This window comes from Canis lupus, chromosome 18, assembly GCF_048164855.1.
Source record: "Canis lupus baileyi chromosome 18, mCanLup2.hap1, whole genome shotgun sequence".
In the NCBI taxonomy this organism is placed as follows: Eukaryota; Metazoa; Chordata; class Mammalia; order Carnivora; family Canidae; genus Canis; species Canis lupus.
In genome coordinates, this window is record NC_132855.1 from 52,100,901 (window position 1) to 52,120,978 (window position 20,078).

The following is a 20,078-nucleotide window of genomic DNA, read 5'->3' on the forward strand; positions in this document are numbered from 1 at the left end:
GGGCGGGGGCGGGCAGGATGAGGAGAGCGCTGAGGGCCGACTCGCCGGCCCCAAGGCACACGGTCCTCCCGAGGGGCCGCGCGGGCAGGCGCTCCGGGCCGCACCCGCTTCGCCGCAGCGAGGGCCGAGGGCGCTGTGCGGCCGGCCTTGCCCGCGGGGCTCGCTCGGGCGGGGAGGCCGGCGGGCCGCGGCGGGGCGCTGGCGTAGTCCCGCCGGCGGCCGGGCGGCGGCGCTGGGGGGCCCGAGGGCGGGCTCAGGGCGGCGCGGGCCTGCCGAGGCCGCGGGCGGCGAGCTGGCGCTCCCGGGCGGCGCCCCCGCGGAGCTTGGCGCGGCAGCTGGCGGCGGCCTGGCGCGTGGTGACGGCGCCCGCGGGCGGGCAGCGGCTCCCCGGGGCGGCCGGGCGCAGGGCGGCGGCGCTGCGGGGCGACGGCTTCCCGAGGCTTCGGCCCGCACGGGCGGCAGCGGTCCCCATGGAGAAAGACAAAGACACGCCGGTTAGAAACGGGACCCACGCGCCGGCTGCTCCCCGCCAAGCCGGGACACGCAAACCCCCCGTCGGCGCGCTGCCGCCTCCGCCCAACAGGTTGTCCCACGGCCCCGGGGGAACCAGCGTCCGGCTGAAGCCTCTCCCAGGTTCGGGCAACGTAAGGAAAGAGGAAAGGGATCAAAACCCTGACGTTAAAACAAAAACAAAACAAAACAAAACAAAAACCCCTGACGTTTTCTTCACACTCTGGCCCTGCGATTCTAGCTTTAAAATTTTCCCGTAAGGAATAATTATGAACACATACAAAATTTCCATACAGAGTGTTCAGTGCAGTATCTATAACAGAAAACAACAAAAACAAAACGCAAAAAAAAAAAAAGGAAAAAAAACTGGAAATAGCCTATATCCAACAGTAAGGTGTGGGTTACAGTCTTTTTCTTATAGTGGATATTAGCCTGCTATTAAAATAACGCTGGGGAATAATACCTAATCATATGGAAAAATCATCAGTTTTCATCCCCATTTGTAGTGTGTGTGGAGGGGTGTATACTTCCTTATACGTGGACATACACACACAACACACCACAGATGTATTTTACACAGGTGTGTAAAATAATGGGAGAGAAACACCCCAAAATGTTAGTCATCTCCAGGGATGAGGCCACAGGTAATCTTGAACTATTTCCCAAATTGTATACAATAAGCACATTTCATTTTTATGATAAAAACACAGGTTAATTTAATAAAATTTTACTCCATTCTTACGGATCCATTCTGTCTCCCAATTCAAATTTATGAAAATAATCATATTGTTTAGCAAACTGGTGGACATCAGATTTTAAGAATGATGGATGATGCCCAGAAGTACTTTTTCTTGAAAGGTTCTGAGTAAATCAGAGTATTAGAAAGCAGTTTATCCCTTAAATATTCTGGTCTTTTGTGAAGTTATACCTTATTTTACGGTAGTCATCATTTCTACTTCACACAAGAGTTGGGGGCAAGGAAGTTTTCTGGGCTTTTAACAAACTTAATTTGATTTATGATCGCCACAGACTTGGGGACACAAAGTTTACTAAAAACAAAAAAAAATTATGTTTTTGGAAATGTTTTATACAATACCAATGTTTTAACAATGTATTCAACAATTTTCTCTTTAACTTAAAAGAACCTAGTGGGAGCAAAACTAAAATGTTACAATGAACTAGAGTCAAACATCCTGGTCTTTCAAGAGAACACATTAACATTTTTAGCAGTTAATTAATCCTTAGTAAGTCTGTTTTGCCAAACCTTGTCCCAGGAAAATGCATAAAGATGACCATAAAATTATACTGATAGAATGTAGGGGTAGGACTCCGGGCACTATTGTTAAATTGATAGAAAGTCTGTAAGTTCCAATGATATTTTAAGCCAAAGTGACCTCAGAGTTGTCGGGTTGATTTTACTTAATGATGGAACAAACCCAAGGTTAGCTGTTCATCAGAATATTGCTTAAATAGGGGCGCCTGGGTGGCTCAGTCAGTTGAGCGGCTGCCTTCGGCTCAGGTCATGATCCTTCGGTCCTGGGATCAAGCCCCACATGGGGCTCCCGGCTCAGCGGGGAATCTGTTTCTCCCTCTCCCTCTGCTCCTCTGCCTGCTTATGTTCATGCTCTCTCTCAAATAAAATCTTAAAAAAAAAAAAAAAAAGAATATTGCTTAAATATATGATGACCCAGTCATCCACACCGTCCTGCAAGTTTCCCTGTTTCTGAAGGGACTGGATAAAATCATCATATCTAGAGGCACACCTGTAGTAAATATTCATCAGAAATGAAATTTACAGGGAACAAATCCTAAGAGGCCAAAAGTTTGTATTAACTCATCACTCCTGCACAAAAAGAAGGTTGGTTGTCTGAAGTGTTTATAAAGCATTCTCTCTCCAAAAACCTTATTTTTCCACCAAACGAGTTATAACATAAACAGGATTAAATACAGATAAAACAGAGGAGCATTTATTTTTCGTGCTGTAGTCCAACTTTCAATATCCATACAGTGAGTGATTCAATTTAATTTGACATTTTTGAGTACCTATTATCTCAGGCACTGTGCTTAGACACTACTAAAACCAAAAAAAAAAAAAAAAAAAGAAAAGAAAAAAAGGGTAACAGGGGGTTCCTACCTTTGAGAAGCTCTATCTAGAAAATTACCTTCAGATTATTAGGCTAACTCAGACCCTGGAGCTAATCTAAATCCCTAAATCACCCCCTCAGTCCTGCCAAAGCTTTCCTTCTCACATTCTTTACATGAGCTTTCTAATTTCCTGTCATTCCTTTGCTCAGATTCATCTATAGCATCCCACTATCTCCACACTAGCTAAATTATTAATTCTTAATCTTTCAGGGGAGTCAAAGACCAGTCTGAGATTCTGATTAAAGATACAGACTTTGTCCTCCAGAAACATGCACACAAATGCATATACCATATCCTTTATTTCACTGCACTGGAAACGGATTTCCTGAACATATGCAATATATTAAAAAAAACAATATTTATAAAGGATTATGCCTCCCTCGCATTGTTATTTTTCATAAAAGAAAAATGGTGGCTTCCTGAAGAAAATTCATTTAAAAAATTCTAACTGCTCAGTAGAGTAAATCTCAATGAGATCTGGCTTATTGATATGAAATTGTGATACAGTCTTTGACACAGTAACACGTACATCTTCTTCGATAATCAACTGCAACTTTTTTCTCCACGGTAACAGTACTGAAATCTTTGACTCACAAAGGTACACAAACCAAAGCAGAATTCCACAGAATGCTTTGTCAGGTTGAGGTAGCCTCTGTACTGGAACACTAAATTCCTACAAGACTTTCAAGCTAGAGTCGAGTAACATTATTTCCTCTGCTTTCACATTCAATTAAGACCTCTAGAAAGGCAGCAAACCTTTGTCTAGTAGAGAAAAAACATCATATTCTGTTCCTCTTTCTTGGTAATACCTCTTGGAAAGGTGAGGACAGCAGCTGATAGGGAAAGTAATGAGACACAATGACACGTGGCTATCCTTCCCTCATCAAGGCAGGAAAGCCATGATGTATACCTGACATGACTGGCCCACATCTGCTCTCAGAGGACTATCACTTTTTTTTCTTCCATTTGAATATTAGAGAGATAGAGAATTATTTTGAAAATGTTGACAGTCTTTCCAAATTTCCAAAAAGTGTCCTAAAGTGGAATTCTTCTTTGATGTGAAGCTTGATGCACTGAGAGGCATCAATAGTTTCATCCAGTTGCATGCTGAACACCCACGTCTTTATAATTCTGAAGATATCTGACATAATTGACTGCCTCAATTCTCTTTCATGGACTGTATTTTAAGGAACTTTGCACCAAACTACTGGACTCTCCACTCCCCTAACATACACTATTATTTCTCACCTCCATGCCTTTGTGCTTGGCATTTCACCCATCAAAAAATGTCTTCTCCCTCCTTTCATCTATTCAAACACTACCCATCCCTCAAGACCCAGACCAAAGCCACTCCTGACAAGGTTTTCCTGATTGTCTCCGTCTGAAATGATCTTTCCATTTTCTGAACTCCCACAACAGTAAGTGTGGTTGAGACCACCAGCTTCAAAAATGCACCATTACCTATATTTTCACAAATACCAGAAACAGCTATGGCAACGTTTCTACCATTTTCCTAAATCTCTTTTGCCACCCTTAAAAGAATAACTAGGTGGATGAAGAGAGGGAGGCTGACAATGCTTATTGTCACTAGAGTGACCAACTGATTCATCTGAATTATTCCTTTCCATGCTTATTTTCATACAAAAAGGTTTATGTGCCAACTGTGTATTTGTCATATCTGTAATATCATCGTTGACTGTTGAATACACTATCATCATACATCTACTACTGGGGTTTTCAATCATTGCCTCTCAATTCCATGGCCATCCTGGTATTGAGAGGCAATGCTGCCTCTCAATTCCATAGCAATGCTGCTACCATTTTCAAAATAACTTTACATTCTAGAAGAAAGAATTTAAGCAGATCTTGAAATGAAGGTAAGCGATGATTATATGGAAAGAGTGTAACTGACATCATCTGTTCAAATAAGATATAAAATTATATATATTCTAGAGCTGAGCAGTAACTTGAAGATTATCTTTTTCAATAGATTCACATTGCAGATGGAAAACTGTGGAGAATGAGGTATTTTGGAGCAAAAAAACAAAATTTGCAAAGAATCAAAGTCTCAAAAACAAAATGGTAACAAAATCATTCAGAGCCAGAAAGGTTTGTCCTAATTAGCTCATGGATTCATCATTAAGGATAAGTGAAATTAAGGAGTTAAAAAGAATTAAAGAATAAAGTTATAAAGAATTAAAAAATGAAAATAACTCAAAATGTGAAAGATGAAACAGATCAGTCATCTAAAGAAATGACCCAAAGACTGTCTTTGACACTACAAGTATTAAGGTGACCTGAACTCAACACCACTTATTTTTATCAATATTTTTATCATTTAATTACTGTATGCCAGGCACACAGTAATTTTATTTTAATATTGGGCTAAGTATTTTACAGATGTGAATGCAATTTTATTAAACTGTAATGGGAAGAAACTGCTAAAGGAGATCATCTATAGTAACTATGTTACAAAAAAATCAAGAACTCAAAAGCTGGCCATCTGTCTGCAGCCTGATCTAGTAAAAAGGATGTTCTGAGAATTGAAGAACATCTGGTCTGAGTGGCAAATATATTCCCTGGGAAAGATGAATGCATTATACTACCAGAACTTGCTGATTTTGGTCACTGAAAACTGATTCGATGCTCATCAAGCAATCTTCTAATTATAATTTAGTAGATTGTAGATTTGCCTATTTGAAGAAAATACCCTGAGCCATAAACATGAGAAGCCAGTATGCCTGGTATCTCTCATTGCAAATTTTAAAACTAGCATTGTGGAATTTACACACCAGTATCTAGAAGGCTGGTTAGAATAACACAGTTCTCTAGTACCCAGTCACCCTGCCAGATCAACCAATCATCAAGGCCAGCCTTAGAAAAATAATGGCCATGCCAAAGTTACCTATGAGACCTGGCAGAGAGGCTAGCCTGCCCTCTCTGTCTTGTTCACCACCTTCAAATTACAATGCCATGCTTTCAAACACACACGTAAACATATACACATGCATGCAGAGCATGTACACACACACACACGAACCAATTAGGAATGAAAATGATGGAAAAGGGGGGAAGAAAATATAGTGTTTCTCAAGGCTCCAGGGCACCACCTTGTGAATTTAGAGCTTAGTTTTTACAGCAGAGAAGGCTGGAGATTTTTAATGGCACCAGTGTTTGTTTCACTTATTAAAGGAAATTAGTCACCTACACACACACACACACACACACACACACACACACACACACACACACAATTCAAGTAGAAGTAGAATTGGGACATATAAACTTACATCAAAGAGTAAATATCAAAACAAAACATTTCCTGTGTCTCACATAATATGTGGTTACTTAAGGGTTTCGTTTTTGTTTGGGGTGCGGGTGCATTGTCAGTTTTTGTTTTCTTATAACATCTGCATAGGAGAGACACCTACAAATTATAGCAAGGTTCTAACATGACTTATCACAATTTCTGACAAGACTTTAGTTCTCAATTTTACAACAAGAATTCCAAAGTCAGAATGCAATAGAACAGTAGAACCCTGTATCCAGGGTTGAGGTTAACATACATATAAAGCTACACTAATACTATAAGCCTGAAAGATACTATCTTACTTGTTCTACTACTGAATTTTAACTATTGGGAAAGTATTATGAAAATATACTTTTACTGCGATTAACTTTTTTCCAATCGGTAATGGAGTTATAATTAATCCCATTTTCAAACAGAACTACTCAGTAAGTAATACATTGAGAAGTATTACTTCTTCTGCCATCTTTGGGAGAATGTAGTATTACTGTCTATCTAAAGTAAAATTCAAATATAAATACTTAACCTCTATAAATCCTATCATGGACATTTGGCATGGGACACATAGTTTTAATGGATTTGCCTTTTGTGATATAGTTTGGTCCAAAAGATCTAAAATTATCTAAAATAAAAGATCTTTAGAAAGATCTAAAATTCTTTAGGCCCCAGTAATCTCTGAAAGATAAAGCAATAATTGCATTGATAACAGATACAGGTTAGCCAAAATAAACCCAAAATAATTGATTAAGGATACATTTTTATACAGATGATGAGTCATATCAAGAAGATTAAAACACAATCTGTTTTGAGAAACAAATGAAAAACTATTTGTTATTTGCATATATGAGGTTGGAGATTTGAAAATTTAGAAAATGGGTGCCTGGTTGACTCAGTCAGATCAAGTGTGACTCTTGATCTTGAGGTTGTGAGTTTGAGCCCTACACTGGTTGTAGATTACTTAAAAATAAAATCTTTTTAAAAACGGTATTTAAAAATTTAGAAATACTTGTGGTTTGATACTAAAACATCATTGCTTTTTACTGGCACTGAAAAATTAAACTGTTTTGTACATACCAAAGATTTTTACACAAATCTAAAGGTAAATCATTTCCCTGAAAATTTTACCTGGCATTTCTTTCTCAAATGGAAAAGAAAATAACCCAATCAGCTATTTTTGGTTACTAGCAGTAATAATTATTATATATATTTCACTTTTTATTAAACTTCAATATTTATCATAAAATAAATGAGTGACCATGATCTCTTTCTGAAAGCAATGTGAAATACTACATTATGGTCACATGAGGAACTCAGTATATACTAGAAACAAAGAATAATTTAACACTCGGTCCTGAACAAAAACTGGTTGTTTAAATAACAGTATAGTAAAATGAAAGTTCACAGGCCAAAGAATTAAAATATCTGGATTCTACAAAGTTCATACATATTGCTATGTAGGGGGAAAAAGTGGGAAAAAAAACTCCACAAGGCACAGAATGGTGTAAAAATATGCTATCATTTGCATAAAGGGGAATGTATACATTTATATGTTTATATAGACATAGAACAGCTCTTGAAAGCCCAAGAAACTGGTAACTTGGCTCTGAGAGAATGAGGGAACAGACAGATGGGATAGGAAGAAAACTTACCTTTCACAGAACACTTCATCGTACTGTTTTATTTTTTTTACGTGTATATGTTATTACCTACTAAAATAATCTTTAAGAGATAGCTGGTGGTCTCTATTCCTGACTTAACTACATGTGCGCCCTGGTGCAATCACTTACCTCAACTTTCTCCACTTTAAAATGAGGCTCTATTAAATCTCTAGAGTTCCCATCTGCAATTCAACAGAATTATGGCTCAAAGGATGGCATATACAAAATGCCAGGTGGCTAAAAAAAATAACTATTGGACTTGCTTTGCAGGGACTTATATACACGATATTATAATTATTTACATTTCTGCCTGCTCTAAGAAAAAAAAAGCACCATAGCAAGCAAATGAGTCTGGGAATAAAATTGGTGCTTGGCAACTCAACAGTGTTTCTCTTTGTTTCTGGTTAATCTTCCTTTTTTACACATTTAAACTAGTGCTTACAAGATACAGACTCCCAGAATATATTTTGATAAATGAATAAATATTAAAAATAATTGTAAAAAGGTAGAATTTTGGGAAGCCCAGGTGGGTCAGCGGTTTAGCGCCGCCTTCAGCCCAGGGGCTGATCCTGGAGACCCAGGATTGAGTCCCACGTCGGGCTCCCCACATGCAGCCTGCTTCTCCCTCTGCCTGTGTCTCTGCCTCCCTGTGTGTGTGTGTGTGTGTGCCTCTCATGAATAAATAAAATCTTTTTTTAAAAAAGTAGAATTTTTGTGGTACAGTTTAAAAATGAATCCTGAGATGCGAAAAAAAGCTGAAAAATCACCCTCTAGTCTCATAAAATTAGCCCAAGAATCTCCTAAAATCATTCATGATCTTCATGAACACTAGATACTAACAGAACTAGAGTAGGCAAGAGGAGAGCAACAGAAAGGTTAGGCCAAAAGAAGACATGAAGAGGACCCTGAAAAGAAAGAAACCCAAACTGACATCTGGAGAACAGAGAACAGGAAAAGACCTGGTTATCCATTTATTCACGATGCTACTGCACTTCAAAGGGCTTAGAGTCTAGTCACGGGGACAGTCTAGTTAAATAATAATGAAACAATAACACAAAGGATGAGCGTGAAAAATAAGAGGTTAGGTAAATGTGAGTTCATCAGAGGAAGAGCTCCAAACACGGGTTGGGGCTCTCAAGAACAGATTCATAAAAGAAATAGGATTTTGAAATCTGCGTGATAAGCAAAATGATGGTGGTAGCATGGGCTAAATAAAGTCAGCAAGGAAAGTCAGTGCTGGTAGCAGGATGATGAATTTAGTTTTAGTCATAGTTTGATTTTAAATAATAACTTTACAAAACCTGTTAGAAATTATTTTCAAATACTTGGTTGCCAAATTTCCTTCACAGACTACTACACAGGAGTGATGACAGGCTAGTATGCTATCAAAAGTGACCAAACAGGCTCAAATACAAGATCAATATGCATCTAGATGTAAGTTTTAATAGGGCAGGTTTTGGATATGAGAAAATCACACTTCCACAGGAATGTTTGGCAAACCTCTTCCAGTATGTTCTTGCAAGTACCTAGCATCATTTCCTATCACAACCTTCAAACTCAGGAGTCAGCTCCACCCAAGATACACAAAACCAGGAAATCAAGAGGTGCCAGTTTTACTTTTCCATTGATTAAGTTCTGTGAACTGGGTCTAGTTGATGTAATAGAGTGCTGTGGATTTTACTACATGAGAAAGAATGTCAAAACAAAACAAATAAAAAAACCACCCTCTATCTCTCAGTGATTTGCTAAAGCTAAAATAACAACAAGCACTTAATAAATTTTGGCATAATACATAATATAAATTCAAGATACTATCTTATGGGTAAAGAATCTGTGTGTGTTATTGGTAACATGGTAAATCTTTTAAGAAATTTCTAAACAAAATTTCTGAAATGGTGGCACAGGATAAGAAAGAATACCAACAAATATAAAGAAGGTTGTTAAGTCCTCAATGCAGAAAATATATATTCTAAAATTCTACTCTTCATTTTTGTTACAGTCCTTCAAGTGCCTAAATACACAAATTACCTTTATTCAATAATCTCTTAGTGACTTAATGAAGTGAGAATGGGTATATAAAGGCTTGCCAGGAAAAAAAAAAATCAATGTTTAAAAACAAATTTATTTAGAAAAGAAGATTTGAAACAAGTATTAGTTAAAAGTTTATGATTTTTTAAAAATATTTTATTTATTTATTCATGAGAGACAGAGAGAGGCAGAGGGAGAAGCAGGCTCCATACATGGAGCCCGACATGGGACTCGATCCTGCGTCTCCAGGATCACGCCCTGGGCGGAAGTCAGCGCCAAACCACTAAGCCACCCGGGCTGCCCAAAGTTTATGATTTAAAATAATTCTGTGCTACAGCAATGCACTTTGTGTTCTCCTGACATGAATATTAGGTTTATGCCAATGCCTATTATTAATTTAAAGTTCAAATAACAAGAAAAAGAAATTCTTTTCAAAGCATTAGAACAGAAAACTTTACGTTTTTTTTTCTCATTTTGCTATAGATTATAAGACTATAATTTAGCTGTCCTCATCTAGTTCAAGTCTGTCAGCATTTCTATTATTGACTTCAGTTTTTAAGGGTCATAGCTCATCCATAAAATTCACTCTATTAAAACCTGACACAGAAAGTCTCTCAGGAATTCTTCCCTTTAAAGGCGGATCTTAAAAGTTAATCAAAAGCTGGGTAGCTCACATGGTATACAGACCTGAGCTTTCAGTACTAAGTCACTGATTTCAATACCCAAGCAGGGCTGACTTCTTAAAACTCATCGCATACCCTCCTCAGTATTCAATGGCCTGGGCAGAATAAACAGGCTGCTTCATGTCAGCTCTGAGGGCACATAAATTTCCACCTGGAGAGCTCCAGTGGCTATTAAGATGGCAAGATTTAAAGCTTCATTGTTAGGTTCTCCCTTCAGAAAGGAGATGAAAAGAAATCTGGAGAAAGCAGTGAGGGCTACAGGAATATATATGACAATGCAGGACCTAGTTTTTAACTGTTATCTTAAATATTCACATATCCAAAAATTGCAACTTGGCAAAGTAAAATTAACATACTTCAATCACCTGTTCAATGTTTACTAGCACATTTTTCCCCTTAGAATCTGGCTGTGAATACTTAATTAAGTTTATCATATGGGTTACGTCAGATTCTATTGGTTTAGTGAGATGGCTTCCTCCTAGTTTTCAGAAATAGTTTCTGCCTTGATCAGAAGCCTAGAGACTAGAGACACCTGAGTGGCTCAATCAGTTAAGGTTCTGACTCTTGATTTTGGCTCAGGTCATGATCTCAGGGTTGTGACATCGAGCCCTGCATTAGACTTTGCACTGGGCGTGGAGCCTGCTTAAGATTCTCTCTCTCTCTCTCTCTCTCTCTCTCTCTCTCCTTCTGCTCCTCCCCATGCCCCTTTTCTCTCTCTCCCCCTCTTTGGAAGGAAGGAATGAAGGAAAGGGACTAAGTCACAAATTCTGCACGTATCAAAGGTATAGGACTCAACAAACAGATCTTGTTCAGTCTAAAAACACTATTTTTTAAAATAAGTTATTTCCTTTCTAAAGATAGTCTTTTAAAAATAGGTCTCACAGATTTTTTGTAAAGCCCTCTAAATATAACACAGGTTAGTTCACACTGCCTAACAGTATTACAATTTAATTATCCGGCACCTCCTAGAGTAATACCAAATATATGTTACATTATAGACTGTATACATGGCAGCAAGAAGCAGTAGTAGTTGGGGCAGATGGGAGAATCAGTGCTAGTCAATCATCATTTCCCAAATGAAAAACTGAAATAGAAAGGCACTGACCTAAATTATGCAACAAACCAGAAGAATGTGAATAGTATAATATGCTATTTATTATTCTTTATAACCTCTTCAAAACCTAGGGCTTAAAATGCACATATGCTATTGACTCATAAACCTCAAGCCCCTGGACAATCTCTCTCTTGACCTATAGTCTGTATCTCCTGGTCCTACTAAGTATCTCCAATGAGATGTTCCAAAAGCACATCAAACTCAACACATCTAAACTTTAATTCAACATTCCCCCCCAGAAAAATGTTCCTCCCTACCTGTGTTCCCTACCTTGAAGAATGGTCTAACCCACCTACCCAACCAAAATTCCCAAACCTGCCAATCATATTCAATTCCTTATTCATCTCCACTGCCTGGAAAATTCCACTTCTGAAATAATTATAGTATCCACGTCTGTCTACACAGGTTTCATTGCCTTACCTAAATGTAAGCCCTTATCACTTCCTACTTAGATTTCTGGAGCTTGTTTCTATTTGATTTTCCCATCACAAATCTTACTTTCCACCCCAATTCAATCTCCTCAATTCTATCAGATACCCCTGCTTCAGGTCCTTCAACAGCTAATCTTCAAAATGATTAAAACTACTTGGTTGGTACATAAGATCTTTCTTGATTTGGCCATCACTTTGTCTCATATTCCTTCTCTTGGTCTACATATGATCTCATGTCTCTGCACCCACCTGGAACCTATCTCTATCAAAACTCAATTTAAAAAAAAAATAAAAAAATAAAAAAATAAAAAAAATAAAAATAAAAATAAAAATAAAAAAAAAACTCAATTTAAGGGGATCCCTGGGTGGCTCAGCGGTTCAGCGGCTGCCTTTGGCCCAGGGTGTGATCCTGGAGTCCCAGGATCGAGTTCCCCGTCGGGCTCCCGGCATGGAGCCTGCTTCTCTCTCTGCCTGTGTCTCTGCCTCTCTCTCTCTCTCTCTCTCTCTCTCTCTCTCTGCCTATCATGAATAAATAAACTCTTTTAAAAAAATTCAAAAATGGGGATCCCTGGGTGGCGCAGCGGTTTGGCGCCTGCCTTTGGCCCGGGGCACGATCCTGGAGACCCGGGATCGAATCCCACGTCGGGCTCCCGGTGCATGGAGCCTGCTTCTCCCTCTGCCTGTGTCTCTGCCTCTCTCTCTCTCTGTGACTATCATAAATAAATAAAAGTTAAAAAAAAAAAAATTTAAAAAAAAAAAAAAAAAAAAAAAAAAAAAATTCAAAAATGAATTTAGGGAATTCTGAAAAGTCTTCCCCAACCCTCCAGAGTGCTTTAATATTCCACTTGTGTGTACCCTTATAATGTGTTCTTCTTCTATGAGAAGGAACTGTTTATCTCTGTAACCCTAGTACCTAACCCAGTGCCTCACACAAGGCATGAGCTCAAAATGCCTAACTGAATGAATGACACTAAACTACAAAACAGTGAAATCTGAAGAAAATGCATCAAATTCTTTGATTTCTTATACCTGAGCAAGCTTCACAAGGGCAATTTGCTTATTATTACAGATCTATCCCTAGATATTTTTAAACTATTTCAGTTTCTAGTCAGTAAGTTTGTTAAATTGAAATCTTCAATCTTCAAAAGGCAAATAAAGACCTCATTTCAAACACAACTAGTCCTACAAGTAATAAACACTTTAATTAACATGTGGTATAAAGGCTTGCATCACTCAAGAAACTGAAAAGGAATCTGGGTTGACTTGACCTAGCAAATACCTGTTTGCCTGAATGTCTAGGGTACCACCTATCATCAATAACAGGTAAACAACAAATCTAGCTGCCACCACCCAATGGCCCCCAAATCAAATGCAGTCACATCACATCTGTGTGAGTGTGTCAATGTAATTATTGACTCCCATCCTTACAGAAATAAATGCAAAAGACAGAAGAGAGAAGCCCATTACTATTACAGGAAATCTAGAACTACAGACCAAGGTCTGTGAGAATATAGAAGAGTCTAGGACCCTGTAATTTCTCTGCTTCTGCTATCTCCTGTTTGCCTATACTGTAAGCTATCACCCATCCACTCCTTCAACAAATATTTTCAAAGCATCCCTATGTCCCAAGCATTGTGCTAGGCACAGGGCCTACTGAACTGTTCTCAGTCTCTTACATAAATCTCTCCAGTGGGAAGACAGACATTAAACAAATCAATGCACAAATATAAGCCTAATTATAAACTGTATTATATGACAAGAAGGAAAGGAATATGAAACAGAACCACAAGGAAGACATACTTCAGGCTTTTATTCAGATGTGACAATTAAGCCAAGACCTGAGACTAAGTCAGTCAAGTAACAAACATACAGTAACAGCAGATCTGTGTTTTAGGAAGATAGTTCTGACAGCAGCATGGAAGGGAGATTAGAAAGGAGGTCAGTTACAAGACTAATGCAATAGTGTAGGCAAGAGATAAGAGTCCAAATTAAGCTACCAAATATGGAGATGGCAAGGAGGAGCCAAATGTAAAAAACATTCAAAGGCAGGTGGATAAGCATTGATCACTGATCAGGTGAAGAGTTTTAAGAGAGAAAAAAAAAGGCAAGGTATTTCCTAGGATTCTAATTAGTCTAGGGAACTAGGAAAGGTAGGAGTATGAAAAACTCAAACAGGGAACACATATAGAAGGAACAAGTTTAAAGTGAAGATAATGAGTTTACTGAGTTTTTGTTGCATTTAAGGTACTGGAGAAACATCCATAAGAGAAGTGTCTGACATGCAACTTTGAAAGCAAATGGTCTTCTAATCAAGAGAATAGCCAGGCTAGAAAACAGGTCTGGGGTCATCTTCACTGAAGTGATAACTAATACTTTGAAAGTGAAAGAATCGTTGAGACAGTATAAAAAAAGAAAAAGGTCTAAGGAAATTGTGATCCATATTAAAAGGCCTAGTAACAAATGCCAGTGGCAAGCTAGAAAGGATCAGAGTTCACAGGAACATCAGTTCAACAAATATTTATCAACATTCACCATGTTCCAGGTGCTATGATAGATGTCAGAGGTATAAAGATGGAAGCCCTGCCCTTATGACGCTTATAGCCTAAGGAAAAGGCACAAATAGATCATTTCAATATAGGTACTGATGGGGCACTATAAAACACACAGGGGGGAATTTAGCCAAACCTAGGAAGTCAGGAAATACTCACTGAAGGACATAGTGTCTGATCTAAAGCTTCAAGACTAAGTAAAATCATGCAAAGAAAGTTGGTAAGGGAAAACTAGATGAAATCAAGAGAATATTCTAAACTTTTGGAATACTAAGCAGGATAATGGATAGTGAAAAGAACTGGAAGAAGTTGAGAGGCGAAAGTGATTTAAACTGGAAAGAGTTATTCCTGGAAGAAAAGATGGGAAAAGTGGGCAAGGTTTTTTTTTTTTTTTTTTTTTTTTGTAGAAAGTTTACCAAAAAATTGGGGGAAATGTTACAGAAGAGAGACTGGAGGAGGCTGACAGGTTATATGAGGATTTAGGAAGAGATATGGGTAAAAGAACGTGTATGAAGTTTACTAAGCTTTATATAATTGTACCTTTCTATCTCAGAAAATTTCTGTAAAATAGTTTCCAAAGATTCTTGGGCTTGTCTGGTTTTTTAGGGATACAATACCATGCTGAGACTAGCCCAAGGTGACTCATATAATTGACCATAGAAAGTCTGGGAAAAGTAAATTTGTATTAATGGCCATGAAGAGGTCAAGCATGATGAAATGCAAGAAGCCCCTGGATTTAGCACTTATGTGGCCACTGATGACCTTCAAGTGAACTTTTAATAGAAATGTAGGGGTGAAAAAAATTGCCATTAATTTGCAAGGGAATGGTATAGGCATGACACTATATCATTCATTCATTCAACAAATATTGAATGCCTACTACGTACCAGGAACCATCCTAGGCCCTGAGGAATCAATGGTGATCAAGACACAAATCTAAGAGCTTTATAGTCAAAGGAGAAGAAAAACAAGGAAATAGACAGTTACAGTGAAATCAGTGCTAAAACAGAGCAGTATGAAAGTACATGGAACCCTGATAGTGAAAAGGAGAAAGAGATGACAGTAACTAGATTAAAGGTAGTATGGAGGCAAAATTTACTTTCTAGCTGAAAGAAATTTAAGCATGTTTGTGGGTTGAGGGGGATAAACCTGTGGAAAAAGGAGCACAGAAGATGGGGAAGGGGAAAGAGAGGCAGGTTGTTGGAGGAAGGTCTTGGGGAAAAAGATTGGCGAGAGTATAAGTATTGGACTTGGAAAAGAAGAACACTTCTTTCTTCAAAAAACCAAAGCAGGAAGAGAGGATAAAAGATAATGGAGATGCAGAAGAGGAGCATAAAGAAATGTCCTCTACCTTTTGCCATGATACTTGCTTCTTACAAAGGAAGCAAAAATATAGTTGGAGGCTTTAAGTACAGTGCAAAAGTTTTGAAGTAGGCAATGTGAGAATTAGATAAATGAAATAGCTAATCAATCCCAATCCCTAAGATTACACAAATGACAGAAGGAGCAATCAACAATTAGTTGCTTGCTTTTTGTTTAGATCTGGGAGTAGAATAGGAAGCGTAATGTGAGCTGCACTTCAAAGAATTCAATAGGCATGAATTAAACAAAAGTAAACTTTAAAGGAATTATCAAAATAAATCACTAAATGTATACAAATACAGGGTGCATTACTGAGTAGCAATGGCAGAAGCTTAGAAGCTCACACAAAGAAGGCAAACAACAGAAGCCATCAGTAACAGAAATAAAGAGGAACTCACAGGTAGAGAAACTATGCAGATTAGAAGATGAGGTAATGGGAAGACAAGCTTAAAAGCAGAGATATATTGCTTTTATAGACTAATGATAAGCCTGAAGATAACTGATGTAATGTTCCTGCCTCCCCCTTTTCCTTCCTTCAACATTCTCTTAGCACCTGTCATATGCCAGGTATACTGTGAGGCACTATTGATACAAAGACAAGACATAATTCTTGCTTATAAACCTAGAGTATGTTCATGAACCCACAGCCAATGTTTACAACAAAAGAATAAAATCAAAAGCCACTTGGAGTTTTGCTACTCAAACTACACATGCTTCTATAAGACATTAACCACAAAGGAGCAAAATTATATGAAAAGTTCATATAATTCTTCAGCAATCAGCAAAAGGTGCTATCAAAAATGGCAGATTAAAGACTCATAAAATAATACGTTCTAACTTAATAAACTGCTATGTATCTTGGCTTTATCACAGATGTTACATCTGACTTTTCATTAAATGGTTGGATTAATGCCAACAAAAAGGCAATGAACTGCAAACGGCAAAGCAAGATAACCAGAAACTAAGTGCTAGAAAGTATTTCAGCAGTAAATTAATAATAATTTTAGTGATTACAACAGTAATAATGCATATTTATTGAGTTCTTACTTGAGCTAGGCATTGTGCTAAGTATATTATATATATAATTAAATTTGTATAAGTTCTCACAAAAAAACCTATCTATGAGGTAGCCTCTAATATAATTTTATAGACAAGAAAATTGAAGCTAAGAAAGATTAAATAACTAGTAACTTGAGGAGCCGGACTTGAACTCAGGTCTGCATGATTCTTAAAAATCCTTGCCTTAACCACTGTATCACTGTTTCCTCAAAAGAATGGAATAGTGCCAGGCACATGATGATACTTTCATCTTGAATAGTATGTGTCATTGAAGGAATGAACAAAAGGATATAAAGCAGCAATTGCAAAGTGAACCCAAATATGGAAAACACAATTAGAAAAGCATAAGTGATGCTTTAAGGATTCACTAAATCATCAACTCAAACTGTACAGTATAACTGGAGGTGTCTGAAAAGCTGCCACAATTGGCAGAATGGCCTAAAATAATGTTACAGGAGTTGTGATGGTTCTTTCTGAGTGAAAACTTCAGGCTATTAATCTGCAAAGCCAAAGATGGAACCACCACCAGGCGGTTCAGAAAAGGTACTGCAGATGCTGACCAGAAAACTCCCACATTTTCTCAGTATAGAAAGGACTGGTGCTATATGACATAAGAGTCAAGCCCCCAGGTTACCTTTAATTCTATCACCTTTTTGGGCTTTGGGGTGGGTTTTTTCTTTTTCAGAGCAAAATAGATTCACACTATGAATCTGGTATCTACCAACTTTGACTTTTTTTCTTAACTGAAGACGAACATACTATGTTCTATTAGTTTAAGGTGTACAATATCATTGAACAATTCTATACATTACACAGCACCCATCACAGTAAGTGTACTCTTACTCCTCTTTATCTAATTCTATCACCATTAAAATGAAAGAAAATCATGTGTACTGGAACAATGATTATCTTTTAGTACTATCCAGACCCCTCTTCTAAAAAATTCCCACCAAGATGCCTTTTACTAGGTACAGGAACATGTTTTGTGGTCACTAACTCTACCACCAAGACCACCAATAACAGGAGCAACAGAGAGCATCTATACCAAGAGCAGCCAATCTATAGCAATTTATGGCCAATAATCTCTGAAGAGGCCTGGCATGGGAGACTTGCCCACCAAGAAATGTTTCTAACTAATCAGATTTTCTCTTACAGGAGTCTGAACTCAAGCTATACAGAGGAAAAGAAGAAAGCTGAAAAGCAGAGAAGGCAAGCAGAAGTAGTGAGGCAGTTATAACCATATTGAGAAGATATAGAATGAGGTAGTTTAAAAATAAAAAGTAAAAGCAGAATCTGAGAAGGGCTAAAAGCAGCAGAGAAGTAATAATGCTGCTAAAATGGCCACACCCAGTTACTAAAGTTGCATTGATTTTTTTTTCCAGTTTCTATTAACACCTAGGTGAAATCTATATGGTGATGGTGAAGCCAGTTTTTACATAAGATCTGGCCACTTCGCTCTCCCTTATTTCTCCATGTAAGCTATTTAATAAACCTCTCATAACTAGCTACAGACCAACTAAATTCTGTCATGCTTGCAACCAAAAAAAAATGTGTAGTACAATATTTTTATGAGTGCATGTGCACTCACACACCTGCAATTAGATGACAAGGAGTTAGGTGGTGTGTAGCAATTCAAACATTGTGGGTCTTAACTTTCATCTTGTAGCATTTGTGATTTGAAGACACTGTTACTTAGCTCTAGTTAACTGTTTTAGAAAAAAGGGCCTTCAAAGATGCATCTTAAACCCTAAAATTTAGTAATTCCTATCATTACAATTGTATACTTAGAGATTAAAAAGAGATCCAAGCAAGCTACAGGAAACAAAACCATCATCTCTTCCTCTCGTGTGCACAAAAACCAGTTTGTGTCCAATTTTATGGCAAGTGAGTGATTTTATTCTCTCGTATCACAAGAAACAACAGTTGACTAGTTAAGATGGCCAAGCAAAGGACAAATTAGAAATATATGAAAATGTTTTGAAAAAAGTTTAACTTGAGGATATACTGAAAATTACTCATAAATTTCACTAAGTATGTTCTTACCTATCTTTATTACAGTCCCATTAGCCTATCTTATCACCTCAAAGCCTGCCCATTCAAAGGAAAGGAGAATGAAGGTCAGAAAGTCTCAACCATCTACAAATGCCTAGCACACTAAATTCCAAGGAATTCCAAAAATATCTAATGATCAAAAGGCTTGAAAATGACCTAGGTAGGCATTATCCTACAGAAGCTTATACAAAATGTCTCTAACAACTTATATGTCAAAAATTAAAGAAAACTATATAAAACTCCTTTCCCTGAAAGTATAAATTTTTTTCACATAATTCAATCATTTGTGCACACAATGATTCTTAGTGCTTCGCTATTTTTCTTAGACAGAAAGTATTCCTTGCTTTACTTTTCCATCCAAAATAAAAGCTACCAGTCACAACAGGTATTTTGGGGTTCAGGTCTACCAAAGCACTAGTCTATGGAAGAGTCTCAGTTTCTTAAAAAATACTTTTGCACAGCTTTTAGGAAGTCTGACTAAAGTTCCATTTCTCAGAGCTACTTTATTTTCAAGATAATCCCACAGATAGAAGAGATTAAAAACCAATATTCAAAACCTGAATTGTAATAACAGTTCCATGCACTTGGGGTTCATTTTGGTGTAATAACTTTTCCTTTCAACATAACATCATCACACACTCTTGTACTCAAAGTGTTATGAGATTATATAAAGCAGGGACACCAGATAGATTATATAAAGCGAGGACACCCAGATAGGTTGCAAGTTATTATTGTTCAAGCATTCAGAGTAAGGTTTGCTTGGTTTATTTGGGTTGGCTATTTTTTCAAGCATATCATTCTATTTCTTAAACATTACAGTGTTTTGTGTGACAGGAATATGCTCCAGATACCTGACGCAGGTATTTGAGTATCAGAATCACTAAGCAGCCACACAACACAGGTGTTGGAAGCCCAGCATTTGATCTGAAGTTGAGAATATGAAGGTTCATCCAAACCTAGGGACAAAGGTTCTCTGATGTTGCAAATTATACAAGTCCCTAAATATTAAATTTTTATTATCTTATTGTTAAAAAAAGCAAAATCAAAAACAGTCAGGTGCGTGGGTAAACCCTTTTAGCAGATAATCTAACAGTACTTGGGCCTCAACTGAAATTTGGAGTACTGCCACTAATTACTACCAGTGGCAAGACTCTTGAAAAAGTACCATTTCCTCTTATCT

General features: G+C 37.7%; 1 protein-coding gene across 6 annotated transcripts in view; it reads right to left on the reverse strand.

Annotated features, from left to right (window-relative positions):
- Window positions 1-238: 238 nt before the first annotated feature.
- ZNF800 (zinc finger protein 800) overlaps window positions 239-20,078 on the reverse strand; it is a 146,682-nt gene continuing 126,842 nt past the window's right edge. For all 6 annotated transcript variants that reach the window (XM_072784443.1, XM_072784444.1, XM_072784441.1 and 3 more), the window contains one exon: window positions 239-440. In XM_072784443.1, coding sequence (XP_072640544.1) covers window positions 254-440 — 187 coding nt within the window. In that variant the 3' untranslated portion in view covers window positions 239-253. The remainder of the gene's footprint in view (window positions 441-20,078) is intronic.